This window comes from Rana temporaria, chromosome 11, assembly GCF_905171775.1.
Source record: "Rana temporaria chromosome 11, aRanTem1.1, whole genome shotgun sequence".
NCBI lineage: Eukaryota > Metazoa > Chordata > Amphibia > Anura > Ranidae > Rana > Rana temporaria.
The window spans coordinates 59,149,892-59,177,512 of NC_053499.1; the positions used below are offsets into that span (position 1 = coordinate 59,149,892).

General features: G+C 43.4%; 1 protein-coding gene across 5 annotated transcripts in view; it reads right to left on the reverse strand.

The window, feature by feature from the left end:
- The window catches only part of CDHR5 (cadherin related family member 5), a 131,188-nt gene that overhangs the window by 46,074 nt on the left and 57,493 nt on the right, over nt 1–27,621 (reverse strand). For all 5 annotated transcript variants that reach the window (XM_040328623.1, XM_040328622.1, XM_040328621.1 and 2 more), the window contains exons 5-7: nt 17,369–17,458; nt 11,137–11,247; nt 4,530–4,700 (exon numbers count right to left, since the gene is read on the reverse strand). In XM_040328623.1, the coding sequence (XP_040184557.1) occupies nt 4,530–4,700; nt 11,137–11,247; nt 17,369–17,458 (372 nt within the window). The remainder of the gene's footprint in view (nt 1–4,529; nt 4,701–11,136; nt 11,248–17,368; nt 17,459–27,621) is intronic.

A 27,621-nucleotide genomic window follows, 5' to 3' on the forward strand; every position in this document is an offset into this window, starting at 1 on the left:
CTATCCAGCAGGCGTCTCGTTTGTCACTAATTTTAGTGCATATGAGGAGACTTTTATGGTTAAAAAACTGGGCGGCCGAGCCCCCATGCAAAAAACTCCTGGCAGGTTTTCCCTTCCATGGGGGGCGTCTCTTCGGAGAGGATCTGGATAAATACATTCAGACTATTTCAAGTGGCAAAAGTACCCTTTTACCAGTCAAGAGGAAATTCCGAGGTCCTGCATTCAAAAGGCAGCTTTCTCCTGTTCCGGGACCCTCAAATCCCAGGCAGTATCGACGGCCTGCTGCGCGATCAAATTTTAACAATAAGTCGCAGGGACAGGCCCCTGGGGGCAAGAAACCATGGTATCGCAAACCAACAAAGCCAGCCCCTAAGTCTGCTTTATGAAGGGGCGCCCCCACTCACTCGAGTGGGGGGAAGGCTTTGTCTCTTTGCAAAGGTTTGGGAAGCCAACATCCCCGACAAATGGGTCCAGTCATCTGTGGCCACAGGCTACAGATTAGAGTTTCAAAAGTTTCCTCCACCTCATTTCCAGGAATCAAGGGTTCCGAACGATCCAGCAAAAAAGGCCTTGTTGCTAGCGGCATTGGATCGTCTGCTTCGCCAGGGCGTGATAGTAGAGGTACCAGCCCAAGAGAAAGGGCTAGGTTTCTACTCCAATTTGTTTGTCATACCAAAACCCAACGGCGATGTCAGACCAATTTTGGACCTAAAGAGTCTAAATGTTTACCTAAAGGTCCAGTCATTTCGGATGGAATCCGTTCGGTCAGCAGCCGCCGCGCTCCAGAAGGACGACTTTCTGGCGTCTATAGACATAAAGGACGCTTACCTTCATATACCTATCTTTCAGCCACATCAAAGATTTTTACGCTTCACGGTGGCTCAGCGTCACTTCCAATTTGTGGCGCTCCCTTTCGGGCTGGCTACGGCCCCCCGGGTATTCACGAAGGTCCTAGCTCCAATTCTAGCCAATCTAAGAATCCAAGGGGTCACGGTCCTAGCATACTTGGACGACCTCTTAATCATAGATCACTCGCCTCCTTGCTTGGAGCGAGCAGTAGCCCTCACGGTTCAGTACCTGGAGAGGTTCGGTTGGGTCCTAAACCGAGAAAAGTCAGCATTTCAACCCTCAAAACAGTTGGAATATCTCGGCATGAGGTTAGACACGGCTCAGCAGAAGGTATTTTTGCCCCTGGTAAAGGTCAAAGCTATCAAGGAATTGATTCGATTGGTTCTAAGCAAAAGAGAACCAACTGTTCGCCTATGTATGCGTTTACTAGGCAAGCTAGTGGCCACATTCGAGGCAGTACCTTACGCACAGAGCCATACTCGCATCCTACAGGCAGCCATTCTCACAGCTTGGAGCAAGAAGGCCCAGGCCTTGGAGTTTCCTTTAACTCTATCATCAAGAGTCCGGCAAAGTCTGGGTTGGTGGTTAAACCCTCAGAATCTGCTAAAGGGAAAATCTTTCACCCCCATAGCCTGGAAGATAGTGACCACAGATGCCAGCCTGATGGGCTGGGGAGCGGTCTTGGATGGTTACACTCGCCAAGGTACTTGGGCGGAGGCGGACAAGCAGCTGCCCATCAATATCCTGGAGCTCAGAGCGGCTCGGCTAGCCCTCCTGGCATGGACATCCAAATTGCAGGGGTCCCCGGTGAGGATACAGTCAGACAATGCCACAGCTGTGGCATATATAAACCACCAAGGGGGAACCAGGAGTCGCGCCGCTCAGAGAGAAGTGAGCTTAATTTTTCTATGGGCAGAAGCTCATGTACCCTGCATATCGGCAATATTCATTCCCGGAGTGGACAACCTGCAGGCGGACTTCCTAAGTCGCCAAACTCTGTCGCCGGGGGAATGGTCTCTACATCCCCAGGTCTTTCGGACAATCTGCCAGAAGTGGGGTGTGCCAGACGTGGATGTCATGGCATCAAGGTTTAACAAGAAACTAGACAGGTTCATGTCCCGGACAAGGGACCCGATGGCCTGCGGAACCGATGCGTTGGTGTGCCCTTGGCATCAGTTCAAACTTCTTTATGCCTTTCCCCCGCTACAGTTGCTACCCCGCCTGTTACGCAGGATCAGGGTGGAGCACAAACCAGTCATCCTGGTAGCTCCAGCATGGCCCAGAAGGGCATGGTACTCACTAATCCTAAAGATGTCAGTGGGAGATCCTTGGACGCTTCCTCTACGGCCAGACCTACTCTCGCAAGGCCCGATCCTCCACCCTGCATTACGGCATCTAAATTTGACGGCCTGGCGGCTGAATCCCTGATTCTCAGGGGTAGAGGGCTGTCTAAGCAGGTAATCTCTACCCTGATCAGGGCTAGAAAGCCGGTTTCCAGGGTGATTTATTACAGGGTCTGGAAGGCCTACGTAGGCTGGTGTCCAAGAAATGGCTTTCCCGCAAGTATACCATTGATCGAGTGTTAAGTTTTCTCCAGCTAGGAGTGGATAAAGGCCTGGTATTAAGCACAATCAAAGGACAGATTTCAGCTTTGTCAGTGTGGTTTCAGAGGCCGCTGGCCACCCACTCGCTGGTTAAGACCTTCATTCAGGGGGTCTTACGTATTAATCCTCCGGTGAAGTCGCCACTTTGTCCGTGGGACTTGAATCTTGTTCTGTCAACTCTACAGAAACAACCTTTTGAGCCGTTGGCTGAAGTTCCTTTGGTGTTACTAACAAGAAAGTTGGTATTTCTGGTCGCCATAGTTTCTGCCAGAAGGGTGTCAGAATTGGCAGCCTTATCTTGTAAGGAGCCATATCTTATTCTGCATAAGGACAGGGTGGTTCTCCATCCTCATCCTTCCTTTTTACCAAAGGTTATATCCAGTTTTCACCTGAATCAGGACTTGGTATTACCATCCTTTTTTCCGAAGCCCACTTCCAGAAAGGAAGGGTTGCTGCATACCTTGGATATTGTCAGGGCCATGAAGGCCTATCTTAAAGCTACAGAGAAGATTCGGAAAACAGAGGTGTTGTTCATTTTGCCAGATGGGCCCAAGAAAGGGCAGGCAGCTGCAAAATCCACCATCTCGAGATGGATTAAACAGTTAATTACTCAGGCCTACGGCTTGAAGAGGTTGCCTCCTTCTTTGTCAGTAAAGGCTCATTCTACCAGGGCCATGGGCGCCTCCTGGGCAGCACACCATCAGATCTCTATGGCTCAAGTATGCAAAGCGGCAACCTGGTCTTCAGTCCACACGTTTACTAAATTTTACCAGTTGGACGTAAGAAGGAATACAGATACAGCCTTTGGGCAGGCAGTGCTGCAGGCTGCGATTTAAGACCCTCAGAATCGGGGGCACCCTTGAGTTAAAATTTAAATTTAAGTTTAATTTTTCTCGACTAAGTTGGATTTATTATTATTTGAGAGTATCTCTGAATTAAATCCTTGTGTCTTGGGAAAATTTCTCCCTCCCCTCAGTAAAGCATTGCTTTGGGACATCCCACATAGTAATGAATATGCCGCTCTGTGTCCCGTGATGTACGAGAAAGAAAAAGGGATTTTTAATACAGCTTACCTGTAAAATCCTTTTCTTGGAGTACATCACGGGACACAGAGCTCCCACCCCTCTTATGGGGACCATTTTTGGGAGGCATACTGCTTGCTACAAAACTGAGGTACTCCTCCTATGGGAGGGGGTTATATAGGGAGGGGCACTTCCTGTTTAAGATTGCCAGTGTCCATCACCTGAAGGTACTCCATATAACCCACATAGTAATGAATATGCCGCTCTGTGTCCCTTGATGTACTCCAAGAAAAGGATTTTACAGGTAAGCTGTATTAAAAATCCCTTTTTTGTTTATAGCGCAAAAAATAAAAACCGCAGAGGTGATCAAATACCACCAAAAGAAAGCTCTATTTGTGGGAAAAAAAGGGCGCCAATTTTGTTTTGGAGCCACGTCGCACGACCGCGCAATTGTCAGTTAAAGCGACGCAGTCCCGTATCGCAAAAAGTGCTCTGGTCTTTGGGCAGCAATATGGTCCGGGGGTTAAGTGGTTAAGACTATGGTCAGTAAGATATAGACAGACTTGCTATTACATATGATTACCTTCAAGGCCATCTAGATTGGAAAAAGAATGGAAAAAGTCTGCGTCCTTTTCTGTTTTTATGGACCTACACATGACACATCTGAGGTAAGCAGATGAAAGTGGACACAAGTCCGTTAAGATCTAAATCTAATATGGGGGCTGGAAAACTCAAAAAGTTGAGGACACGAAAAGTGATATAGTTTCCATTATTCTCTGATTCAGCAATTATTCTGTTCACAGATCCCCTGCTGATCAGACTGGACACATCCTGTGTGAAAGGGGCATAGTGTTTATATTTACTGTAACCAACTGACACTGCTTCTCATCACATGAGGCGTCTTACTAAACAAGACAGTTGGAAAGCTGAGGGAAATTGCTCAGTTATAATGATGTCTCCCTCAGATTTGGATATCTTGAGACAAAAACCACCTAAGCTTCAGTAGCTTACTATAAAGACATACAATCACTGTGTCATCAATTCTAACACTCACTTCTTGTTCAGTCCTGGTCACGCTGCCTGTGTAGCCATAGTTGATACATATTTTTGTTGAGATCGCTGTGCATGGCATGAAGAACGGCGGTTTATCATCTACGTCTACTATGTCGATCATTATGCTTGCTGTAGCGCTGTGGATAGGACGTTCTGTAGGATCCAGCCTATCCTGAAATGGTATGTTCAAAGGTAAAATCTGTGAGTTTTCAGTGTTTTTGCACTTTTACTATGTGAAATGTATTTTATTGACTGTTAGTTAATACATGCATACATACAGGTGTAGCAATAATGTGGATGAGGATGGTGGGAGGTGGGAATTTTGCCTTGTTTTAGCAATTATTTTGGAGTTTTCATGATGGTCATTGTTGTGTGACTACTAAATCATCTACTGACAGCATTCTGGTCTGTTTGTCAACAATTCCCCATAGTCCTCTTAAAATCTCTTTACTGACAGACTGAGCAAGCTGCAGCTGTTATAAAACCGGTTTGTTCTGCACTCCTGTGGCTCGTTTTCAGCCGACAGCGGACTAAAGCCCACTGTTGGCTGATGTCACAGAGCCGGCTCAGAAAAGATCCTGACCATATGGTTGGGATTCACCCAGAAGCCTGGATCGGCAGCTTGCTCAGTCTGTCAGTGAGCCGCTAAGAGCCAGTCCCTTCACAGCTCAGCGCTCCAGTGAGCACTGGAGGGACAGAGCAGTGGGCTGGTAAATGACAGTCCCAGCTCTCTGCAGCCTGAAAACAGAGAGCTGAGTGATCAGTGGTGTTTGATCACTCAGTTCTCAGTCTTACAGGTGGCGGGGGAACAGATGTAGAATTGGATCCTAGGTGAGTATAATTTTATTAAAATTTTTTACCGAAATCCATACTTCTCTTTTAAAAAGTTACAAATTTAGTTGGGTCACTTCAGTCCATGTGGTTCTCATAAATTACTGAATATCCATAGCATTGCAGCTCCTTCCAGACTGGGGAAACAAAAATTGCACCAGCATTGTGTAAAATCCTCAATACAATTTTATTAAGGAATATGTAAACCAAACATTTCATATTCCTGAAATGTGCCCATTGCATGTATTTGTATCAAAAAGTATCCTGTTCTTTTTGTATTGCTCCCTTTGTGTGAAATCCCTGGTGTTTCTGCCAGTCCCTTTGCTTTCCTATTAAACATTGACCACACTAGATATAAGAGCACCGAGTGGTCAGTGTTCTGCGTTCGAGAGATGGATGTCTATGACTATTTGTCTGAGTGCTGCCACTTGAATGGATTTTATGGTACACGAGCTTATACCAAGTAACTCTGGGAGTATAAGGTAAATTACTATTTTATTGAGGATTTTTTATGATGTTAGTGCACTTTGTGTCTGTTTTGTACTGATGAAACTAACCTATCTGTTCATGATAATGAGCATTTACCAATGAAAAGGACAGAAAATGCAAAATCTGGCAGATATCATTTTTCATACTGTATATACTTTGTCATATATATTTTGTTCCAATGCCATCCTAACCGTTTTACACCTGTATTTCAGATATTTATGTTGTGCTTTTTTTATGTTTTTTTTTGTTTTTTTTTGTTTTGTGTGGCCATTTTTGTGTTCCTATACACCTATACAGTACTTACACACAGCCAGAAGTTATGTAAAATTGGTGTCCATTACCAATAAAAATATCTAAAGATGTTAATATTTGTCTCATTTTGAATGGCAACCCAGTACATTAAAGCAATTCATTTGCATTTAATAGCCAAAAAATGGTACATGTCTGTTTTTTTGTCACATTAGGGTGCCGGTTCAGCAGGAGATTCAAACCATCCAGTCTGCTGGATTTTGCATGTGATTATCGCTAGCGGCTGGTACAGTCCCTATCAATAATCAGTCTTCTACTGGTGGGGACGTCACCCCCTCTCCCGGAGAACACAATGGCTCGGTGGGCCTGTCTGTGTTGATAGGGGAATCGAGTAAATCTACAGGTTACAGCCAGGAAAGACATTCTCTCTGTGTATGGCCTGGATAACATTCGCTTAGCTTTTAAAAGACACCCATTGAAGGCAAGTACAGGCCCTCTATAATTACAATCAAGCATTGGTGGGCAATTGCATTTAAAAAAACAATCTCACTTCCTACTTTATCATTCGTGGTCATTTAACCACTTAAGGACTGAGTCTCTTTCATTTTTTATTGCTAGAAAATTACTTAGAACCCCCAAACATTATACATTAAATGCAATACTTTATGTCACACCGCATTTGCGCACTTTTTTGGGAAACAATAAACATTTTTGAATTAAAAATGTAGACAACAGTAAAGTTGACCCAATTTGTTTTATATTGTGAAAGATAATGTTAGGCCGAGCAAATTGATATTCAATATGTCATGCTTCAAATTTGCGCCCGCTCGTAGAATGGCGACAAACTTTTACCCTTAAAAATCTCCATAGGCGATGCTTAACCTCCCTGGCGGTATGATTCTGTCAGAAAAAACATGCTAAAAGCGGTACCATTATTTGCAAGGAAATTTGGCGTTTTATATTGTAGGTCTGTAATTTTTAGAAATAACTCACTTAAATCTGACCAAACAAGATTCTAATAGGCATCCCAGGTATGACATTTTTTTAAAAACAAAATTATAAATTATAATATAATAAATAATTATAAATAATTATAACAAATAATAATATAATTATAATAAAAATTATTCAATAATGTAATCAAATCAAAATCACTGAAATTTGCTCAGTTGCAGAATTGTTGCTGTCATTATTTTTTTTTTTTTATGACGAATTTCCCCACAAATCTCTATCGCACAATTCTGCAAGTGATTATAATTTATTATCGCTGTTTTTTAGCTGATCTAAAACTATTTTTGACATAAAGGGACACTTTTGGTTGCTATGGACAATCTACAGTTTGCAGGGAGAAAGAAACGTTTTTATTATATAAAATGACATGCATGACACTGGGCAGACCACTAGAGACAAGGGGTGTGTGTTTTTTTTACATACAGTACTGTAATCTATAAGATTACAGTATACTGTATGTAATGTGTTTGTTTACTTTTTTGAATTTGGCGCCGTTCTCCGTCCCCGTGCGTCGTAACGTCGCAGGGAACGGAGATCGGCGTCACACGGAGGCACTGTGTGAATCGAGCGAGGTCCCACTCGCTCACACAGCGCGGTGGCATCGCTGGATCCAGGGACAAGGTAAGTAACTTGTGCCTGTGGATCTAGCGAGGCAAGCCCGAGTCTGACTCGGGGTTTCCGCTCGCAGCAGGAAAATCTAACCCCGAGTCAGACTCGGGAAGACCGCCAGGCAGGTTAAAAAATCCTACAGGTTGCATGTTTTGAGTTGCAGAGGAGGCCTAGGGCTAAAATTATTGCTCTCGCTTTACCGATTGCGGCAATACCTCACATGTGTGGTTTGAACACTGTTTTCATATGCTCACGTATGCGTTCTGCACGCAAGCTCGGCAGGACGGTGGCACGTTTAAAAATAAAAAAAATCTTATTTATTTTACGTTTTATTTAAATTTTTTACACTGTTCTTTTAAAAAAAAATGGTGTCACTTTTATGCCCTGTACACACGATCAGTTCGTCTGATGAAAACAGTCCGATGGACCGTTTTCATCGGTTGAACCGATCGTGTGTGGGCCCCATCGTTTTTTTCCCATCGGTGAAAAAAATATAACCTGTTTTAAAATTTTCTGATGGTTAAAAAAACGATAGAAAAAAACAATCGTCTGTGGGGAAATCCATCGGTCCAAAATCCATGCATGCTCAGAATCAAGTCGACGCATGCTCGTAAGCATTGAACTTCATTTTTCTCTGCATGTCGTTGTGTTTTACGTCACCGTGTTGGACACGATCGGATTTTTAACTGATGGTGTGTAGGCAAGACTGATGAAAGTCAGCTTCATCGGATATCTGATGAAAAAATCCATCGGTCTGTTTTCATCGAATGAACCAATCGTGTGTACGTAGCATTATTCCTATTACAAGGAATGTAAACATCCCTTGTAATAGAAAAAATCATGAGATCTGGGGTCAAAAACACACTCACTCACTTACATTCCTTCACATCCCACACATCCAACTCACGCTTTTTCCCTTTTTCTTTTTTCTTCCCAACCGCAGCTCTCCTTCACATTATCTTTTCACTGCCTCTCACCACCTTCCCTCCCCCCCCTTTCCACATTCTTCCACTTTTCTATTTTCTCTCTTTTCCCCTGTCACTTTCCCTCCCCCCTGGGGTTCACTCCCCAGGTTCCCTTTCCTTCACTTTTTTCCTTTTCCCCCCTTCTTTCTTGGTGCCTAATGGCTCAATATTTTCATGTTAAACACATAAGTATTCATTATGTTATGATTTATAAGCAAGATTCTTCCATCCTTGATCTGCCTATCCATTTGGGCATGGCAGACTAAATATGACTAATACGTTTGGAGATCTGGTTCCACTCATGTGCACGTTTTTGGATCCAGTTCCGCATGTGAGGCCTCGTACACACTACCGTTTTCCTCAACAGAATCCATCAAGAAACTTGGTGGCAGAGCTTTTTTGCAGAGGAAAACAGTCATGTGTAGGTTTTTCATCGAGAAAACTGTCGTGGAACTCGACAAGAAAAAAAGAGAACAAGTTCTCTTTTTCCTCGTCGGGAGTCTCAATTTCCTTGTCGTGTTTCTCGTCGGGCTGGTTTACGACGAGAAACACGTTTGTGTGTATGCTTAGAAACCTGCGCATGCTCAGAATAAAGTATGAGATGGGAGCGCACCTTCGGTAAAAGTAGGGTTTGTAATGGAGATAGCACATTCGTCACGCTGTAACGAACTGAAAAGCGCAAATCGTCTCTCACCAAACTTTTACTTAACACGCAGTAACATGAGATTAGCAAAAGCAGCCTCAAGGGTGGCGCCAGTGGAATCAAACTTCCCCTTTATAGTGCCTTCGTACGTGTTGTACGTCACCACGTTTGAGAACGATGGGATTTTGTCTTGACAGTGTGTATGCAAAGAAAGCTTGTCAAGATTCTCGACAAGCCTAACAAGGAACTCGTCGAGGAAAACGATGTTTCATTTACGACGAGTTCCTCGGTCGTGTGTACGAGGCCTCAGTCTTTCAGTAACATTCACTCTGTGATACACCCTTTCTGCTCGCTCCCTCTTGGTAACACACTAATATATCAATTGATATTATCCCAATATCTAACAAAAGCTTTTTTTTTTTTTAATTATATACTTAGCCTAGGTGCGGGAAACCCTTTCTCTCCCTTCCCTTCTCCCTTTTCCCTTTTCCCCTTTTTTCCCCCTTTCCCTTCCCCTCCATGCCGACCATCATGTGGATTCCTTCCTCCATTACCTGTGACTCCTTGTAGGCCGCTTGGTAACTTTTCCCCTATTGTTCGTCCCTCCTTGGACGCTATCTTGGCGGAAGGTTGACCTGGGATCCTTGGGAATTTGATTTATAATGGAAACCTTGGTCTAAGCTATCCTTGTTAACACTAACCAATTAGCAAAAGCAACTTTATTACAACATACCAATATATAGAAATGTTTAGGGCATATTTTTGTATACTGTTGGTCCATCCATATACCATTTCAAACTAATACAATTTGTATGGAAACATCAACAATGCATCCTATAATAACGCCCTTGATGCTTCACTATAGGTGCCGATCGTACCCTCGTGCGCGCCCCCAGGGGTGCCTCTCTCCCTAGCATGACTCTCTGCAAGTCACACACGGCTTGGCGGCACCACGTTCTGGGAGGTTAAGCGGCCGGGAGACCACCGGAATCTCTTTTTAACATATTTGGTGGGACTCCAGTTACGAATACTGTTCCTACAACACAGTTGATTGGTAACTATATATTCTTGTTTTCTAACCATTGGGCATACACCTAGGTATAGAATTTAAATTCATTACTTATTCCATTACAGCAAATCCTCTGAAGAAGATCCCGCATCAGGGATCGAAACGCGTCAGTATTCAACATATACAGATGTCCTTGTTATGTACAACTGTAATTGCAATGTTGTGTTTGTAACTGTATGTATGTATTTCTACTCTTGTGACTGGAGATTCAAATGTTTTTATTATCATGACTGTGTCCAAATGTACACATTTAATAAACCCTTTTAACATATAAAAAATAAATAAAAATATGGGATCTGGGGTCAAAAAGACCAGGGGGGAGCAGGGGGGCCCTCTCCCGCCGCCGAAAACGGTGATCTCGCAGTGAATCCGCCACATAAACCACCATTGACGTAAACCGGACAGTCGCCTGATATCTGGGTTATGGCAGCAAGAGATATCCCTCTTCAAAATGCCGACATATATAGTCGTGCGGCGGTCCGGAAGTGGTTAATTCTAAGAATTCACAAAACAACAACTGTGGCCCTGGTTCATTAATTAAATTCTCCTCCTTCCCCTTCCTCCATAATGAGAAGAACAGGTGGGCTCTCCTATGTAGAACTGTTTTTTTTGAGACTCACTATTAAGAATGACCACACCTAGAATAATGTATGACTGTATGCAAAGGGAGGAAGTTTAGGTGCTCCAGTAATTTGCATAAAATAATAGTTTTTTGTTATAATAATTTACCATAATACCTTACCCGTACAGTAAGATTCAGATTTACATTAGGAGCGTCATCAAAATCCAGACGTTTATTCACTAGGATAACCGGGTTGGTTTCAGAGGAGAGGCGAAAGTATGCAAGAGAATTCTGAAAAAGACAACACAACAATTCAAATCTTACATATATTTAGGGTCATATTTACTATGAAAATGGCAGTGCTTATATACAAAAATGTTTGAAAATAAATGTCAATAAATGTCCAAATAGTACTTTATTTAAAATAAAACATTGTGATTGTTTGGGACACACTGTGTGTTAGATATCTAAATGTATTTAATTAGTTTACATATACTTATGCAAATGTACAGCTTTGTACCCTTCACATTGAATGACAAATGACACTTAATGGTGCTCCTTCCTTGTCAAGCCTCCATGTGAACCCCTGATGGCAGTCATGCCAACATACACTGCGCAGGCATGGTCCACTAATGTCGCCTTTAGAAAGGCAGCCCTGAATCAAACTGTCTCTGATCCACAAAGCCACAGAGGAAAAAAAAAATCTGGAGCTTTTCAAGTTGTAAGGTGTCTAGCCTCCACCCATGCTGCCCAGATTTTGTCAAACTTCTGTGGGCAGTTACAGCCCATGTTAGTGATTTTATATAGTGTTAGTACAGCGTTTATTTGGACTCGCCAGGCCAAAAGCACGGGAGGATCCGGGAGTTTATGGTCACTAGTGTTGCTCACGAATATTCGCATTGCGAATATTCGACTCGAATATAGCATATTCGAGAAATCGCGCTATATTTCGAATTTCGCGGTGAATATTCGCAATTCCGAATATTCGCATTTTTTCAATTTGATTTTTAAAACAGATCACATCCTATCGACGTCTAAAAGCATTGCTGGTATGATTAGAGACCCTGGGCCGAGTAGCTAAGCTGAGGCGATCCTATTATGTTGCCAAATTGAAAAAAAAAAAATTGCGATTTTTCGCTATTGCGAATGCGAAAATGATTGCGAATTTTCGATAACTGTGGTAGGAGAACTCTGATTGTCTCTGATGCAAAAGGGGGGGGCTTTGTGTATGTTTCTGTTATGAATATTTGTATGTTTGATATTATTATTTTTTGTAAGAAGGAAAAAATTGCGCATACCTTAAAAAAGGGGAGAATACAGCAGCAACTCAAAAATGTTATACAACATAAATTAATACAAGACAGAAAATGGAGTCGCTCTACAAGAATAAAAAATATGTCTAGTGACAAGACATGTGGGCAAATTATAAAATAAGCAAGCGCAAATAACTTGTGAAATACACAGTGAAACAAATATATAAAGAAATATAGTCCCAATAATAGAAAAATAATCTTTCATAAAAATGTCTTTGATATGTGAAGTGAAAAAAAGTCCAAAGCATGCAGCATGAACGTGTTCAATCTTCAAGGTGTTTGATTGACAAACGGCTGTGACAGATGGATAGAGTAAAGAATCACCACCAATGCAAAACACTTTTTATTTTCTATTGTAAAATATCAAGAATATTCTGAGCCAATCAGAGTGCTCCTTCCGCATTTGCCGAATATTCGCAATTATTTTGTATTGTAAAATATCAAGAATATTCTGAGCCAATCAGAGTGCTCCTTCTGCATTTGCCGAATATTCGCAATTATTTTGTATTGTAAAATATCAAGAATATTCTGAGCCAATCAGAGTGCTCCTTCCGCATTTGCCGAATATTCGCAATTATTTTGTATTGTAAAATATCACGAATATTCTGAGCCAATCAGAGTGCTCCTTCTGCATTTGCCGAATATTCGCAATTATTTTGTATTGTAAAATATCAAGAATATTCTGAGCCAATCAGAGTGCTCCTTCTGCATTTGCCGAATATTCGCAATTATTTTGTATTGTAAAATATCAAGAATATTCTGAGCCAATCAGAGTGCTCCTTCTGCATTTGCCGAATATTCGCAATTATTTTGTATTGTAAAATATCAAGAATATTCTGAGCCAATCAGAGTGCTCCTTCCGCATTTGCCGAATATTCGCAATTATTTTGTATTGTAAAATATCACGAATATTCTGAGCCAATCAGAGTGCTCCTACAGCATTTCTCGAAATTGCGCAATAAATATCGCATTCGCATGTTGCGATATTTCGATAAAATATCACGAATATTCTGAGCCAATCAGAGCGCTCCTCCAGCATTTCTCGAAATTGCGCAATAAATATCGCATTCGCATGTTGCGATATTTCGATAAAATATCACGAATATTCTGAGCCAATCAGAGTGCTCCTACCGCAGTTATCAAAAAATCGCAATTATTTTCGCATTCGCAATAGCGAAAAATCGCAATAATTTACTTTCGATAAAATATCACGAATATTCGAATTTAGCGAATATATCTCGAATATTCGAATATATATTCGAGATATATCGCGAAATCGAATATGGCATATTCTGCTCAACACTAATGGTCACGGAAATGGGACAGCCATTTCTCCACAATCTTTGGCTCCATTGCTGGCACAACCACAGTGCGTTTGGCCATTCTGACGACTTTTCACGTTTGTTCTATGTATTTGTTACATGTTCTATCAGCAATAAACTGTTTTAAATTTCACATGGATTCCATCTCCAATTGATTTCTTGCCTCCTTGACTCAGAGGCACCATTTCTCCCAAAGACCACTAACTGGTGATAGGGCACTGTTACAAGGACCTTTAATACTCTCACTGAACACTGACTATAATGGTTGTGCGTACTGGGCACATAATTAGCTGTGTGTGTGGCAGCCATTTTGCTCAGGTCACAAGTCTTCCATGCCATTTTGTCATAAGAAGCCATACCACAGGGACCTTCTTCTCTCTACCCGTACCTCCTCCTTTCAATTCATACAATTCACAATCCTTAGTTACAAGGCAGACATCTCTTATCAATATTTCAATACACATCTCAGGGCCCATAAAACTGTCGGGCTTGCCTGCTTGAGTGATTGAAGTTTTACCAGACACTTGCAGCTCTTCCTCCTATCGTAAATTCCGTAGTAATAAAAATCCCATATAGACTGGTTAGCAGTCTTTCTTTGTAACACCCTTTTTCTGTAAATATTTGTTGCACCATTTTCACCTTTTTTCAATATTAAACCCTGCAAATTAAAAAAAGAGTGCTACTGTAGTATAAATCTCTGAACATACAATATCTGTCTGTGATAACAGTGTGTGTTACAGAGGTTTAGACCCCTTCACACTGGGGAGTTTTTCAGGCGCGTTTGGGCTAAAAATAGTGCCTGTAAAACACCTGAAAAACGCTTCCCCTGCAGCCCCAGTGTAAGAGCCCGAGTGCTTTCACACCGGGGTGATGCGCTTGCAGGATGTTACACCGCTCATACACTGCCTCTGCCCACTGAAATCAATGGGCACCGCTGATGAAGTGCCTGCAAAGCGCGTCGGGAGGGGTGCTTTGTGGGCATTTTAAACCCTTTATTCGGCCGCTAGCGGGGGTTAAAAATTCCCCCACTAGCGACCGAAAAGCTATGCTATAACAGCGGTAAAGCCTTACTAAAGTTAACAATGCTTTATTGCTAAAGCCCCCCCACCCCCCACCCCATTGTGAAAGTTGCCTTATTCTAAAATCATTGTTGTTATTGCTAAGATTGTGAGATTCCTCCTTCTCGGTAAAAAGGTGGTGGTGGCAGTTTAAAGGGTTATTTGCTTAATTAACGTAACCCACTGACAATCGCTCTAAGGCTGCTGGCACCTAGGTTGTGCTTCCGTGAGCTGTAAAATCTCTGTGCAGGATGCAGCTGAGAGTGGCAATGTTATGTAAGTGAGAGCACAGTGTGAGACTTGCCACAGTCCTTTGTCACAAGTTGCTGAGAAGGGCAAGGATCTGATACCGCATTCCGTCACACTGACATTGGGGCATTTTTTAATCCCACTGACCACTGACATCAGGACATATATTACTCCTACTTACCAATAACGTTAGGGCATTTTCTCAATGACCAATGACACCAACACATTTACTTCTCCCATTGACTACCAATGGTGAGGCATTTATTACTAATGCGGGGGACGTTATTACTCCCACTGACCACTGACACAGAGATCTTTTTAATTCTATTGGCCACAGTTCAGCCCCACAAAACTCTATCAGGCAGTGAACTGGCCCTTTGTCTAAAAGATCCTCTCATTGACAGCTATTTTGTATAAAGGATCCTCTCTTAGACAGCTGTTAAATTAACATTTCAGCTCACCACCTGTTCTGTTGACAACTGTAAAAATTTGGATTCCCCAAAAAATCTGTCCCAGTGGCAATGGTCACCAGGATAAATGAAGAAGGTAAATCTCTCCACCCAGCAAGAACACAGACAGCAATAACAAATACTAATCCTTCACCATTCTAAAAAACTTTGACTATAGATATACTGTACTTTAAGTATCACTGAATACATATAGAAGGGCACACGTGAGATGATAGCTCTATTAGGAGAACTCTTTGGCCCGAATTCAGAAAGACTTATGCCGACGTATCTACTCATACGCCGCGTAAGTACACGAATGCGCTGTCGTATCTATGCGCCTTATTCAGCAAATAAGATACGCCTGAATTTTGGCTTCATACGACCGACGTAAGTCTCCTACGCCATCGTATCATGGGCTCATATTTACGCTGGCCGCAAGGGGCGCTTCCATTGATTTACGTGTCGAATATGTAAATGACCTAGATACGCCGATTCACGAATGTACTTACGTCCGTCGCTGTAATCTACGCCGTTTACGTAAGGCGTACATCCGGCGTATAGTTATTCCACCATATAAGAGGCGCATCCCATGCAAAGGTATGGACGTCGGAACAGCCGTCATATTTTACGTTGTCTACGTAAGTTGTACGTGAATGGGGCTGGGCGTTGGTTACGTTCACGTCGTAGGCATTGAGCCATCGTATCTTAGGGAGTATATGCAACGTGATTCTGAGCATGCGCGCGCATGCGCCGTTCGTTCGGCCCTTCATTTACATGGGGTCACGCTTTATTTTAATACAGCACGCCCACTACCTTCCTACTTCGAATTAGGCGGGCTTACGCCGGCCCATTTACGCTACGCCGCCGTAACTTAGGGAGCAAGTGCTTTGTGAATACTGTTCTTGCCTCTCTATGTTACGTCGGCGTAGCGCATATGAGATGCGCTACGCCCGCTCAAATATACGCTGCTCTACGTGAATCTGAGCCATTATTCTTTGATTTAATCAGAATGTATCTTCCTGATAACTTAGATGCAAAAATCATCTGATTCCTGTTCCCAAAGTGGACACTTGTAGGGTATGCCATCCCACTGAAAGTTAGTACAAGATGTTGCAAAAATCTGTATCTCACATTCCGTTCCATGAGATCACCCAATCTTCTGCTCCTTAACAGCAATCGTCTTGTAATTCTTCACTGAAACCTGGCCCTGATTAATGTCTTTTCCTACAATGGGAATCCTAATCATGGGCCACTTTATGCTTAATGATCTGAGTGCCCATGTTCCAAGCATGCGTGGACAGTTGTCTTCAGCCCAATAACAATTCAATATGCTCCTCTATTGTTTACAGACAAAATATATATTTTGGAGTAAGTCCAGATATCACGATATCCTGTCAAATGGTGCAGGCCACTAGAATTGACCTGGAGAATGCCATTTGCTTCCTGGATTTATCAGGTGGGGAACGAACCAAAATAAACTGCAAGGTTGCAAATACAAAGAAAAATCACTAATGCCGCGTACACACGACCGTTTTTCCTGTCATGCAAAAAAACGAAGTTTTTCTCAACCTGATTCCTCTCAAGCCTGCATTGCATACACACGTTCATGAAAAAAAAAAAAACGTACGACGGCACTATAAAGGGGAAGTTCCATTCGAATGGCGCCACCCTTTGGGACGCTTTTGCTAATTTTTGAGCATGAACGTTTTTTTTTTCTCGGAAAAGCATACACAAGAGCAGTTTTCCTGACGAGAAAAAGAACAAAAAAAGAAAGAAAACTGCTATGGAGCATACACATGAACGGTTTTCACGACCAATCTAAAAAATGGCAGTTTTCTCATCATGAAAAACGGTCGTGTGTATGCGGCATCACACTCAAAACTGTTTCTGAACATTCTGCAATATGTTTCTTTAAATATTGGTAACAGAGATACTATCACCATCATAGAGGATGCAATTTAAAATTAAAATTTGACATTTGTGTATATAGACAGATCTATCAATTATTATATGCTACTCACCACATTGCCACTTAGCGTATAGTAGAGGGTATCCTGGTCAGCATCTTCAGCTTCAATCGCATTACCTATTGAACTGTTAACTTGTAGAGCCTTAAGAAACATTACATGTGTTATATATTTGAACTTGAAAGAGATAAACAAAAATGTTGCCAATGGTCTATCTACTGTGTATTGCAGTAATAAACCTGATGACAAAAACATGTCTAAATACCTACAGCTCAATAAATCAGTAATTAGAAATGTTATGTATTAATTTTACCTGGACTTCCAGTAATACCTGATCTGGAATAACCTTGCAATTTATCTCTGAATTGAGAGAGGTGAATACATTTCTGACATTGCACAATAACATTGTAAGAGGAACATACTGGCAAGATGATGTCATCAGTCTGCTGCAGGAAGCATTTTCCCAGTCTTTTGTAAACACTCTGTTCAGTGCATTTTTTTCTGTTCCAGCAGGACAGAAGGTAAAAGTTAAGAGGGCTAATCTTTATGAAACTTTGATGGATTGTTTGCACTGGCTGGTCACAGGGTGAAAAGCAACTGAAATATTGGGCTGTATTGGTGGGATGGACTGTTACACTGGCTAGTCACAGATTTAGGGTAAGCAGACACACACTAGAAGGATTAGTAATGTCCACTAACTAAGTGGAGAAAACTAAAATGTTCTCTAAAGCTAGTTATACATGGTTATTTTTTTCCGTTCAGCCAACAGATACCCCCATCCACACAAATGAGGTGGTGGAGGAATCCACCCCCACTGGAGACATTGTATTCTGGCCTGCTACTCTCAGAATGCACTGATCAGTGTCTGCAGCAGTTGATCGAAAAAGTTTTTTCAGCATGTCTCTTCAACAGAAAATGATGAAATTATTACACCACAATCAAGAACACTGGGACATGACCTCAAACTACTTATCTTAGAGAAGCACCCTCTAGCTTAGTGTGCTAGTGTGATTTTGTTCCTGTATGTAAATTGTTTGGCTTGGCAGAGAGCCAAGCTTGTGTTTGAATCTGGGTCAGTGTGAGTGATCCATGGAGGCTGCAATGACCCATCGGGCACATCTCTGATACCTTCCCCTACTTGCTGGAACTTTGCAGAAGCTTCCAGAAGAATGGGAGGGAGGTTAGGAGGAGCTGCCTAAAGTATCAATAAGGGCCCCAACCAATAGACTGGCAGGGTAGGGGACCTCTTACATACTCTGGGTCAGGCCAGCAGGGGCAGTGGAGTTTGGGTGGAAGTTGGAGATGGTGTGCTGAGGAGGCTGTCGGTGGGCCCTCAAGGGTAACCCCCTAGTCTGGGGGGAATGACCTCGGGCCTGGGGATCGGGTGCAGGAGGGATCCTCTCACAACACAAGGGGTAGTCCTGTCCAGTGGCACAGGAGCAGGTGTAAGTGAACACGTTCAAGAGATCTCCAGGGAGAAGACAGCTGGGTGGCTGGTGAGTGAGACAGCCCGGGAGGACTGAGAGACAGCCTGAGAGGACTGAGGAGTGACAGTCTGAGATAGTTGTAGAGTCAGTCTGGGAGGACTGTGGAAGATTAGCCAGGAGGGCTAGTGAAAGGGGCAGCTGCAGCCAGGTGGGCTGGCAGCACCTAAAAAGGCGGCGCTGGGATCAGTAGCCACATGAAGGCAGCTGGTCACTGGGACTTTTCTACACACCAAAGGGACCCACGGTCCCTGCCTTGATTACTGGATCTGGCTTGTCAGATCCTTCAAACAGTGTTCCAGCTGGGCCTGAGTGTTTCTGCAAGCAAGAGGCAGAAGAGGTGTGTGTATATATGGGCTGTATATAGTTGTTTCCTTGAAGTTCCTTTTGCTGAAGAGTTAAAGTGGGGGTTCACCCTAAAAACTATTTTCTAACATTACATTGAGCTCAGTCTTGACATTGACAGTATGCCGATTTTTGGTTTTTTGCTGTACATACCTCGTATAGCTATTTTCTTAGCCGGCTTCCGGGTAGTGAATCCCGCGGGAGTGGGCGTTCCTATGCAGCAGTTAGTGATTGACGTGATAACAAAAACTCCCCCACCAGTCGCATAAGGAGCGTCACGAGTTGCCGAAAGAAGCCGAACATCGGTGCGCAGGCGCCGTATAGCGCCGACTAGACGTTCGGCTTCTTTCCCCATCCAAGTTTAATACCCCTAATAAACAAAATAAACAAATTTGCTTGACTGTTTCCTGACTCAAGTGTGCTGTAGAAATTTGGTGTGCCTGGCTGTACAAAGTGGGGATCCCTATTCACCAGCGGCTCCTACGGGGTGTGTAGCTCTACATTAGAATGTTTTTTTTACCCAAAAATTTGATGCTTGGAATAGACTTACAGCAGAATTAGTGAGTCAGTGAACAGTAAGGGGCAGATCCTCAAAGCCATTACGCCGGCGTATCTGTTGATACGCCGCGTAATTTCAAATTTCGCGCCTCGTATCTTTTGGTTGGTATCCACCAAACAGATACGACGACATCTGTGTTAGATCCGACAGGCGTTTGCCTTAGTACGCCGTCGGATCTAAGATGCAATTTTCCGGCGGCCGCTGGGTGGCGTTTCAGTCGTTTTCCGCGTCGAGTATGCAAATTAGCTATTTCCGACGATCCACGAACGTACGAGCGGCCGTCGCATTTTGTTACGTCGTTTCTTGTCGGCTTTTTCCGGCGTATAGTTAAAACTGCTATTTGGTGGCGTACTCAATGTTAAGTATGGCCGTCGTTCCTGCGTATAATTTTAAATATTCAACGTCGTTTGCGTAAGTCGTCCGTGAATGGGGCTGGACACCATTTACGTTCACGTCAAACCAATGACGTCCTTGTGACGTCATTTAGCGCAATGCACGGCGGGAAATTTGGGGATGGCGCATGCGCAGTTCGTTCGGCGCGGGGATGCGCTTCATTTAAATGAAACACGCATTTGAATTAGGCACCCTTATGCCGCAAGAGATAGACTACGCCGCCGTAACTTAGGGCGCAAATTCTTTCTGGATTCGAACCAACTCAAATAAGTTATGGCGGCGTAGCGTATCTCAGATACGCTGCGCCAGGTCAGATCTTTGTGGATCTGCCCCTAAGTATGTAAGAAAATCTAGACTCTAGACAAAAGTTAGGGTAATATATATATATTTATAGCTATATCTACAGTTTATAAATACAGTACAGTGCCTTGAAAAAGTATTTATACCCCTTAACATCTTCCACATTTTATTATGCAACAACCAAAAAAGTAAATGTATTTTATCAGGATTTTATGTGATAGACCAACACAAAGTAGCACATATTTGTAAAGTGGGAGGATAATGGTAAATGGTTTTCAATTTTTTTTACAAATAAAATATGTAAAAAGTGTGGCGTGCATTTGTGTTCAGCCAATACTTTGTAGAACCACCCTTTGCTGCAGATATAGCTGCAAGTCTTTTTGGGTATTTGTCTATCAGCTTTGCACATTTATAGAGTGAAATCTTTTCCCATTCTATGAAAAATAGCTCAAGCTCTGTCAGATTGGACGTAGGGTGTCTGTGAACAGCAATTTTCAAGTCTTGCCACCGATTCTCAATTGGATTTAGGTCTGGACTTTGACTGGGCCATCCTCACACATGAATATCTGTTGATCTAAACCATTCCATTGTAGCTCTGGCTGTATGTTTGGGGTCGTTGTCCTAATGGAAGGTGAACCTCCACCCCAGTCTCAAGTCTTTTGCAGACTATAACAGGTTTTCTTCCAAGATTGCCTTGTATTTGGCTCCATCCATCTACCCAATAACTCTGACCAGCTTCCCTGTCCCTGCTGAAGACAAGAATCCCCACAACATGATGCTGCCACCACCATGTTTCACAGTGGGGAAGCAGGGTCATGTGTAGTGTTAGTTTTCCGCCACACATTTTTGCTTTTAGGCCAAAAATTTCAATTTTGACCTCATCTGACCAGAGCACCTTCTTCCACATGTTTGCTGTGTCCCCCACATGGCTTCTTGCGAACTACAAATGGGACTTCTTATGGCTTTCTTTCTTTCTTATGGCTTTCTTTCAACAATGGGTTTCTTCTTGCCACTCTTCCATAAAGGCAAGATTTGTGGCATGCATGACTAATAGTTGTCTTGTGGTAATATTCTCTCACCTGAGCTGTGGATCTCTGCAGCTCCTCCAGAGTTACCTCTTAGCTGCTTCTCTGATTAATGCTCTCCTTGCCTAGCCTATCATTTTAGGTGGACAGCCATGTCTTGGTAGGTATGCAGTTGTGCCATACTCTTTCCATTTTTGGATGATGGATTGAACTGTGCGCCATGAGATGTTCAAAGCTTGAGATTTTTTTTAATAACCTAACCCTGCTTTAAACTTCTCCCCAACTTTATCCATAACCTGTCTGGTGTGTTCCTTGGCCTTCATGATGCTGTTTGTTCACTAAGGTTCTCTAACAAACCTGTGAAGATATCACAGAACAGCTGTATTTATACTGAGATTAAATTATGCACAGGTGGACCCTATTTACAAATTAGGTGACTTCTGAAGGCAATTGGTTCCACTAGATTTTAGTTAGGGGTATCGGAGGAATTAAGGGGCTGAATACAAATGTACGCCATACTTTTCAGATATTTTTTTTGTAAAACACCTTGAAAACCATTTATAATTTTCCTTCCACTTCACAATTATGTGCCGCTTTGTGTTGATCTGTCACATAAAATCCCAATAAAATACATTTACGTTTTTGGTTGTAACGTGACAAAATGTGGAAAATTTCAAGGGGTATGAATACTTGTTCAAGGCAGTGTTTATTGAGGCAAACTAGATGGACATTTTTTTTCCTACTTTTATACTTCTATATCTCTAAAGGACCTGATCCGCAAGGTAAAGGCAAAGAAAGGGCCATCTATTCGCCTTTGCATGAGGCTACTAGGGAATATGGTGGCCTCCTTCGAGGCTGTCCCTTACGCCCAGTTTAACTCGAGACTACTTCAAGGCAGTATCTTAGCCGCCTGGAACATGAAGATCCAAGCTCTGGATTTACCCATGTGCCTGTCCCCACAGGTGCCCCAAAGCTTCAGTTGGTGGTTAAAAACCAAAAATTTGCGGAAAGGAAAATACTTTCTCCCAGTCACCTGGAAGGTGGTGTCTACGGATGTCAGCCTAAGGGGCTGGGGAGCAGTGTTAGAAGAAGCTTCAGTCCAAGGAACCTGTGCCAAAACCGAAAAGAACCTGCCCATCAACATACTGGAGATGCGGGCAGTATACTTAGCCCTCAGAACCTGGACACACAGGTTACAGGGCCACCTGGTACGGATTCAATACTGCAGTAGTCTACATCAATCACCAAGGTGGCACCCGCAGTCAGGGCGCGATCTAATCTTGCCACTGACTGATCTATCACAAGTAGATCTTCTAGATAGGCCGTTACCGCTATGCCCTGTACCCTCAGATTTTCCAACAGAGGGGCTAGTACCTTTGTGAAGCGGATTATGACTTGGGAAGAAGAACATGTTCCTTGTCTCTCTACAATCTTCATTCCGGGGGTAGAAAACTGGCAAGCGGACTATCTGAGTCACCAGCAACTATTACCTGGACAGTGGTCTCTCCACCCCGATGTCTTTCAGGTCATATGCCAGAGATGGGGGACCCCGGATGTAGACCTACTAGCCTCCACATGTTTGACAGGAAGTTGGACAACTTTGTGTCCAGGACGAGAGATCCTCTGGCCTACGGATCAGATGCTTTAATAATTCCGTGGAATCAATTTTCACTGATCAATGCTCTCTTACAACGGCTACTTTGCAGGATCAAGAAGGAAGGAATTCCGGTAATCCTAGTAGACCCAAATTGGCCCAGAAGGCCCTGGTACGCCAAAATCATAAAGGTAGCGGTAGGAAAACCTTGAAAGCTTCCGCTTCGTCACGACCTGCTGTCGCAAGGTCCAGTGTTCCACCCTTCCTTACAAGAGATAAATTTGACGGCTTGGCTACTGAGACCCACATTCTGAAGAAACGAGGGATCTCGAGTCCAGTGCTTTCTACACTTATTAATGCCAGAAAGCCAGTTTACAGGCTTATTTACTATAGAGTCTGGAAAGCATATGTTTCATGGTGTGAAACTAACAAATGGAATCCTCAAAAATATGACATAAGTAGGATTCTCTCCTTTTGCCAGCTAGGAGTGGATATGAAATTAGCCCTTAGCAGTGTTGCCAACCTACCAGATTGAAATTTACTGGCACGACACCCCAAATTTACTGGCGTAGCCACGTTTTTACTGGCATTTCACAAAAGTTACTAAATTAATTTTTTAGGTGCAAATTTCAGTATTTAGGCTACAAACAAGCACACTGGGCAAATAGCAATGTGATTTAAGGTAGATATTAAGGTAAAAAAACATGTTTTTGTAATTTTCGATACAATAAGGGCAAATTATTTAGTCACATTGCTCCCTGCCTCCATCCCCCTCTGCCACCAACACCCCCTGCCTCCATCCCCCTCTGCCACCAACACCCCCTGCTTTCACCCCCTTCTGCGGTGCCACAATCTCCCCCTGCCTCCAATCTCCCCCTGCCTCCAATCACCCCCTGCCTCCATTGTCCCCTCCCTCCATCCCCCTCTGTGGTGCCACCAACAACCCATGTTTCTATCCCCCACCCTCTGTGGTGCCACCAACACCCCCTACCTACAATCACCCCCTGCCACTAACACCCCCTGCCTCCAATCTCCCCCTGCCTCCATCCCCCTCTGCGGTGCCACCGTAGCCACCATCACCCCCTGCCTCCAATCTCCATGCACAGTTCCAACCCGAACGGATCTCGGCTATTTTTACTGGCACATTCCCGCAACCACGGACATTTACGAACGGGGGAAAAAAGTGCCCGTTTTTAAGAATTGTCCGTAAAAATATGGACGGTTGGCAACACTGGCCCTTAGTACCATTAAGGGTCAAATAACGGCTCTATCAGTCTTCTTTCAAAGACTGCTGGCATCTCATTTCCTAGTTCAGGCTTTCATTCAGGGGGTACTGCAGATCAATCTGCCAGTCAAGCAGTGGCGGCCCGTCCATAGGGGCGCCCGGGCGCCGCCCCCCATCACACAGTCAGTAAAAAAAAAAAAAAAAAAAAAATTTTTTTTTTAAATCTGTCCCTTTAAGAAAATTTTTTTTCCCAAAAAAGGGCCTAATGTCCGCGCGCCGGACGCCGGGAACAGTCCTTTAGGAGTAGCGCCACGTCTGTGCAATCACTGGATTGCAGACGCGGCGCTACATTGGCACAAAAAATACGCCTTTGTGGCGCTCTCCATCGCGCCACTTGCTTCTGGCGCGATGGAGTGTATTGTTATGGCCGGGCGGGTGCATACACTGTCTGTGTGCACCCCCCCTTCTCTGTGCTCGTTCCGACGTCACTGGAAAAACCGGAAGTGACGTCGGGTCAGCTCGAGCTCACTGCGCCCGACCGACGAACATGTAAGCCTGCCTGTCTCTACATCGGCGGCCGCTTCACAGCAGCATCCAACCCCTCCGGCGATTGCCACTATCGTATTTCCACAATCGTATTCGGCGGCCGCCCGGCCCCCACCCCCCCCCACTTATTCAAATTTTTTTTTCTATTGATTATTCCTCGGCGGCACAACCCCCCCCCCCCCGCTTATTCAAAGTTTTTTTTCTATTGTTTATTCTTCGGTGGCACCCCCCCCCCCCCCGCTTATTCATAGTCTTTTTTTGCATTTAATATTCGTTTTTTTATCTAATATTCGGCGGCTGACATCCAACCTCCACCCCCCCCTGCTTAATCCAATTTCTTTTTTATATATTTTTTAATATTTTTTTAAAATATTTTTTAATATTCAGCGAAAATAATGCCAGGCAACAACCCCCCCCCCCCCAATCAATGTTTTTTTTAATTTAATATTAGTTAAATATATTAAGATTATTAACAGTTTATTTTTTATATTTGATTCAATTTAGCATTAAGTATAAAAAAAGTTTTTTTTTTAATAACTGGGGGGGGGGGGGTGGTCTGGTGGGGTAGTGTTACCGCCCGCTGTAGTGTTACTTGTGCTGTAATGAATTTTTACCTAGAAAATAAATGTTGTTAATAAATGGGTAAATGAATTATAAAAAAAAGATTTTTCCAATAACGGTTATTAAAAAAATCTTTTTTTTATAATTCATTTACCCATTTATTAACAACATTTCTTTTCTATGTAAAAATTCATTACAGCACAAATAGCGGGCGGTAACACTACCCCACCAGACCACCCCACCCCCCCCCCCCCCCAGTTATTAAAAAAAAAACTTTTTTTATACTTAATGTGCAGGGAAAATATCGGCCGTCAACACCACCCCACCCCCCGCTTGCAAATTGTCCTGCGACTTGGGACTGGAAAGTTGCAGGATAAGTTGGACCCGATGATTTCCAATGAGAACTGTTCATATCTGTGCAACTTTGAAGTAGTCCCTGCATTACTTTTGTCCCACCTTGATGTGACTTGAGGTCCATAGACCTCCAGAATACATAGGCATTGCTTCAAGTCGCTGCAAAATCGCACCAAAAAATTGTGGCAGAATCTTGCGACTTTCAGGCTAATGCAGTCTGAAAGTTGCACAATTCTACTGCAATTCTGATGTGACTTAAAGCAATGCCCGTGTATTCTGGAGGTCTATGGACCTCAAGTTGCATCAATGTGGGACAAAAGTAATGCAGGGACTACTTTGAAGTCGCACAGATATGAACGGTTCTCATTGGAAATCATCGGGTCCAACTTATCCTGCAACTTTCCAGTCCCAAGTCGCAGGACAATTTGCAAGCGGGGGGTGGGGTGGTGTTGACGGCCGATATTTTCCCTGCACATTAAGTATAAAAAAAGTTTTTATGCAACATTTAAGTCCCAAGTCGCAGGACAAGTAATTCCTGCAGTCTCTGGTAATCCTGTGCAGTATGTCCGCAGTCTCTGGTAATCTTGTGTAGTATGTCCGCAGTCTCTGGTAATCTCCTGCAGTATATCCGCAGTCTCTGGTAATCTTGTGCAGTATGTCCGCAGTCTCTGGTAATCTTGTGTAGTATGTCCGCAGTCTCTGGTAATCTCCTGCAGTATGTCCGCAGTCTCTGGTAATCTTGTGCAGTATGTCCGCAGTCTCTGGTAATCTTGTGCAGTATGTCCGCAGTCTCTGGTAATCTTGTGCAGTATGTCCGCAGTCTCTGGTAATCTTGTGCAGTATGTCCGCAGTCTCTGGTAATCTCCTGCAGTATGTCCGCAGTCTCTGGTAATCTTGTGCAGTATGTCCACAGTCTCTGGTAATCTTGTGCAGTATGTCCGCAGTCTCTGGTAATCTCCTGCAGTATGTCCGCAGTCTCTTGCAATCTCCTGCTGTATGTCCGCAGTCTCTGGTAATCTTTTGCAGTATGTCCGCAGTCTCTGGTAATCTCCTGCAGTATGTCCGCAGTCTCTGGTAATCTCCTGCAGTATGTCCGCAGTCTCTGGTAATCTCCTGCAGTATGTCCGCAGTCTCTGGTACTCTTGTGCAGTATGTCCGCAGTCTCTGGTAATCTTGTGCAGTATGTCCGCAGTCTCTGGTAATCCTGTGCAGTATGTCCGCAGTCGCTGGTAATCCTGTGCAGTATGTCCGCAGTCGCTGGTAATCTTGTGCAGTATGTCCGCAGTCTCTGGTAATCCTGTGCAGTATGTCCGCAGTCTCTGGTAATCCTGTGCAGTATGTCCGCAGTCTCTGGTAATCCTGTGCAGTATGTCCGCAGTCTCTGGTAATCCTGTGCAGTATGTCCGCAGTCTCTGGTAATCTTGTGCAGTATGTCCGCAGTCACTCTCTGGTAATCTCCTGCCCATTTCGAGTCCTTCATTACTAACAGTGTCATATTTTAGTTTGTTTGCACCGATCTGTAAGGCTGCGCTATATACCATGATTTGTGATGCTGGGGCTATATACTCTGTGCTGTGACGCTGAGCTGTATACTCCTGACATTGAGTGGAATACAGGGGACGGAGTGGTGGATTCTATAAGGGGTGTGGCTTATGAGAAGTGGGAGGGACCAAATGTGGAAGGGCGGGGTATTGCGCCCCCCCATCATAAAACTTCACCAGCCGCCACTGCAGTCAAGTCTCCCTTGTACCCATGAGATCTGAATTTAGTATTGTCAGTGTTGCAGAAGCAACCTTTTGAACCTACTCGCCATATTCCGCTGATCCTTTTAAGCAGGAAATTGGCCTTTTTGATTGCTATGTCTTCGGCTAAAAGAGTATCAGAATTAGCAGCTCTTTTTTGTAAAAAGCCTTATTTAATT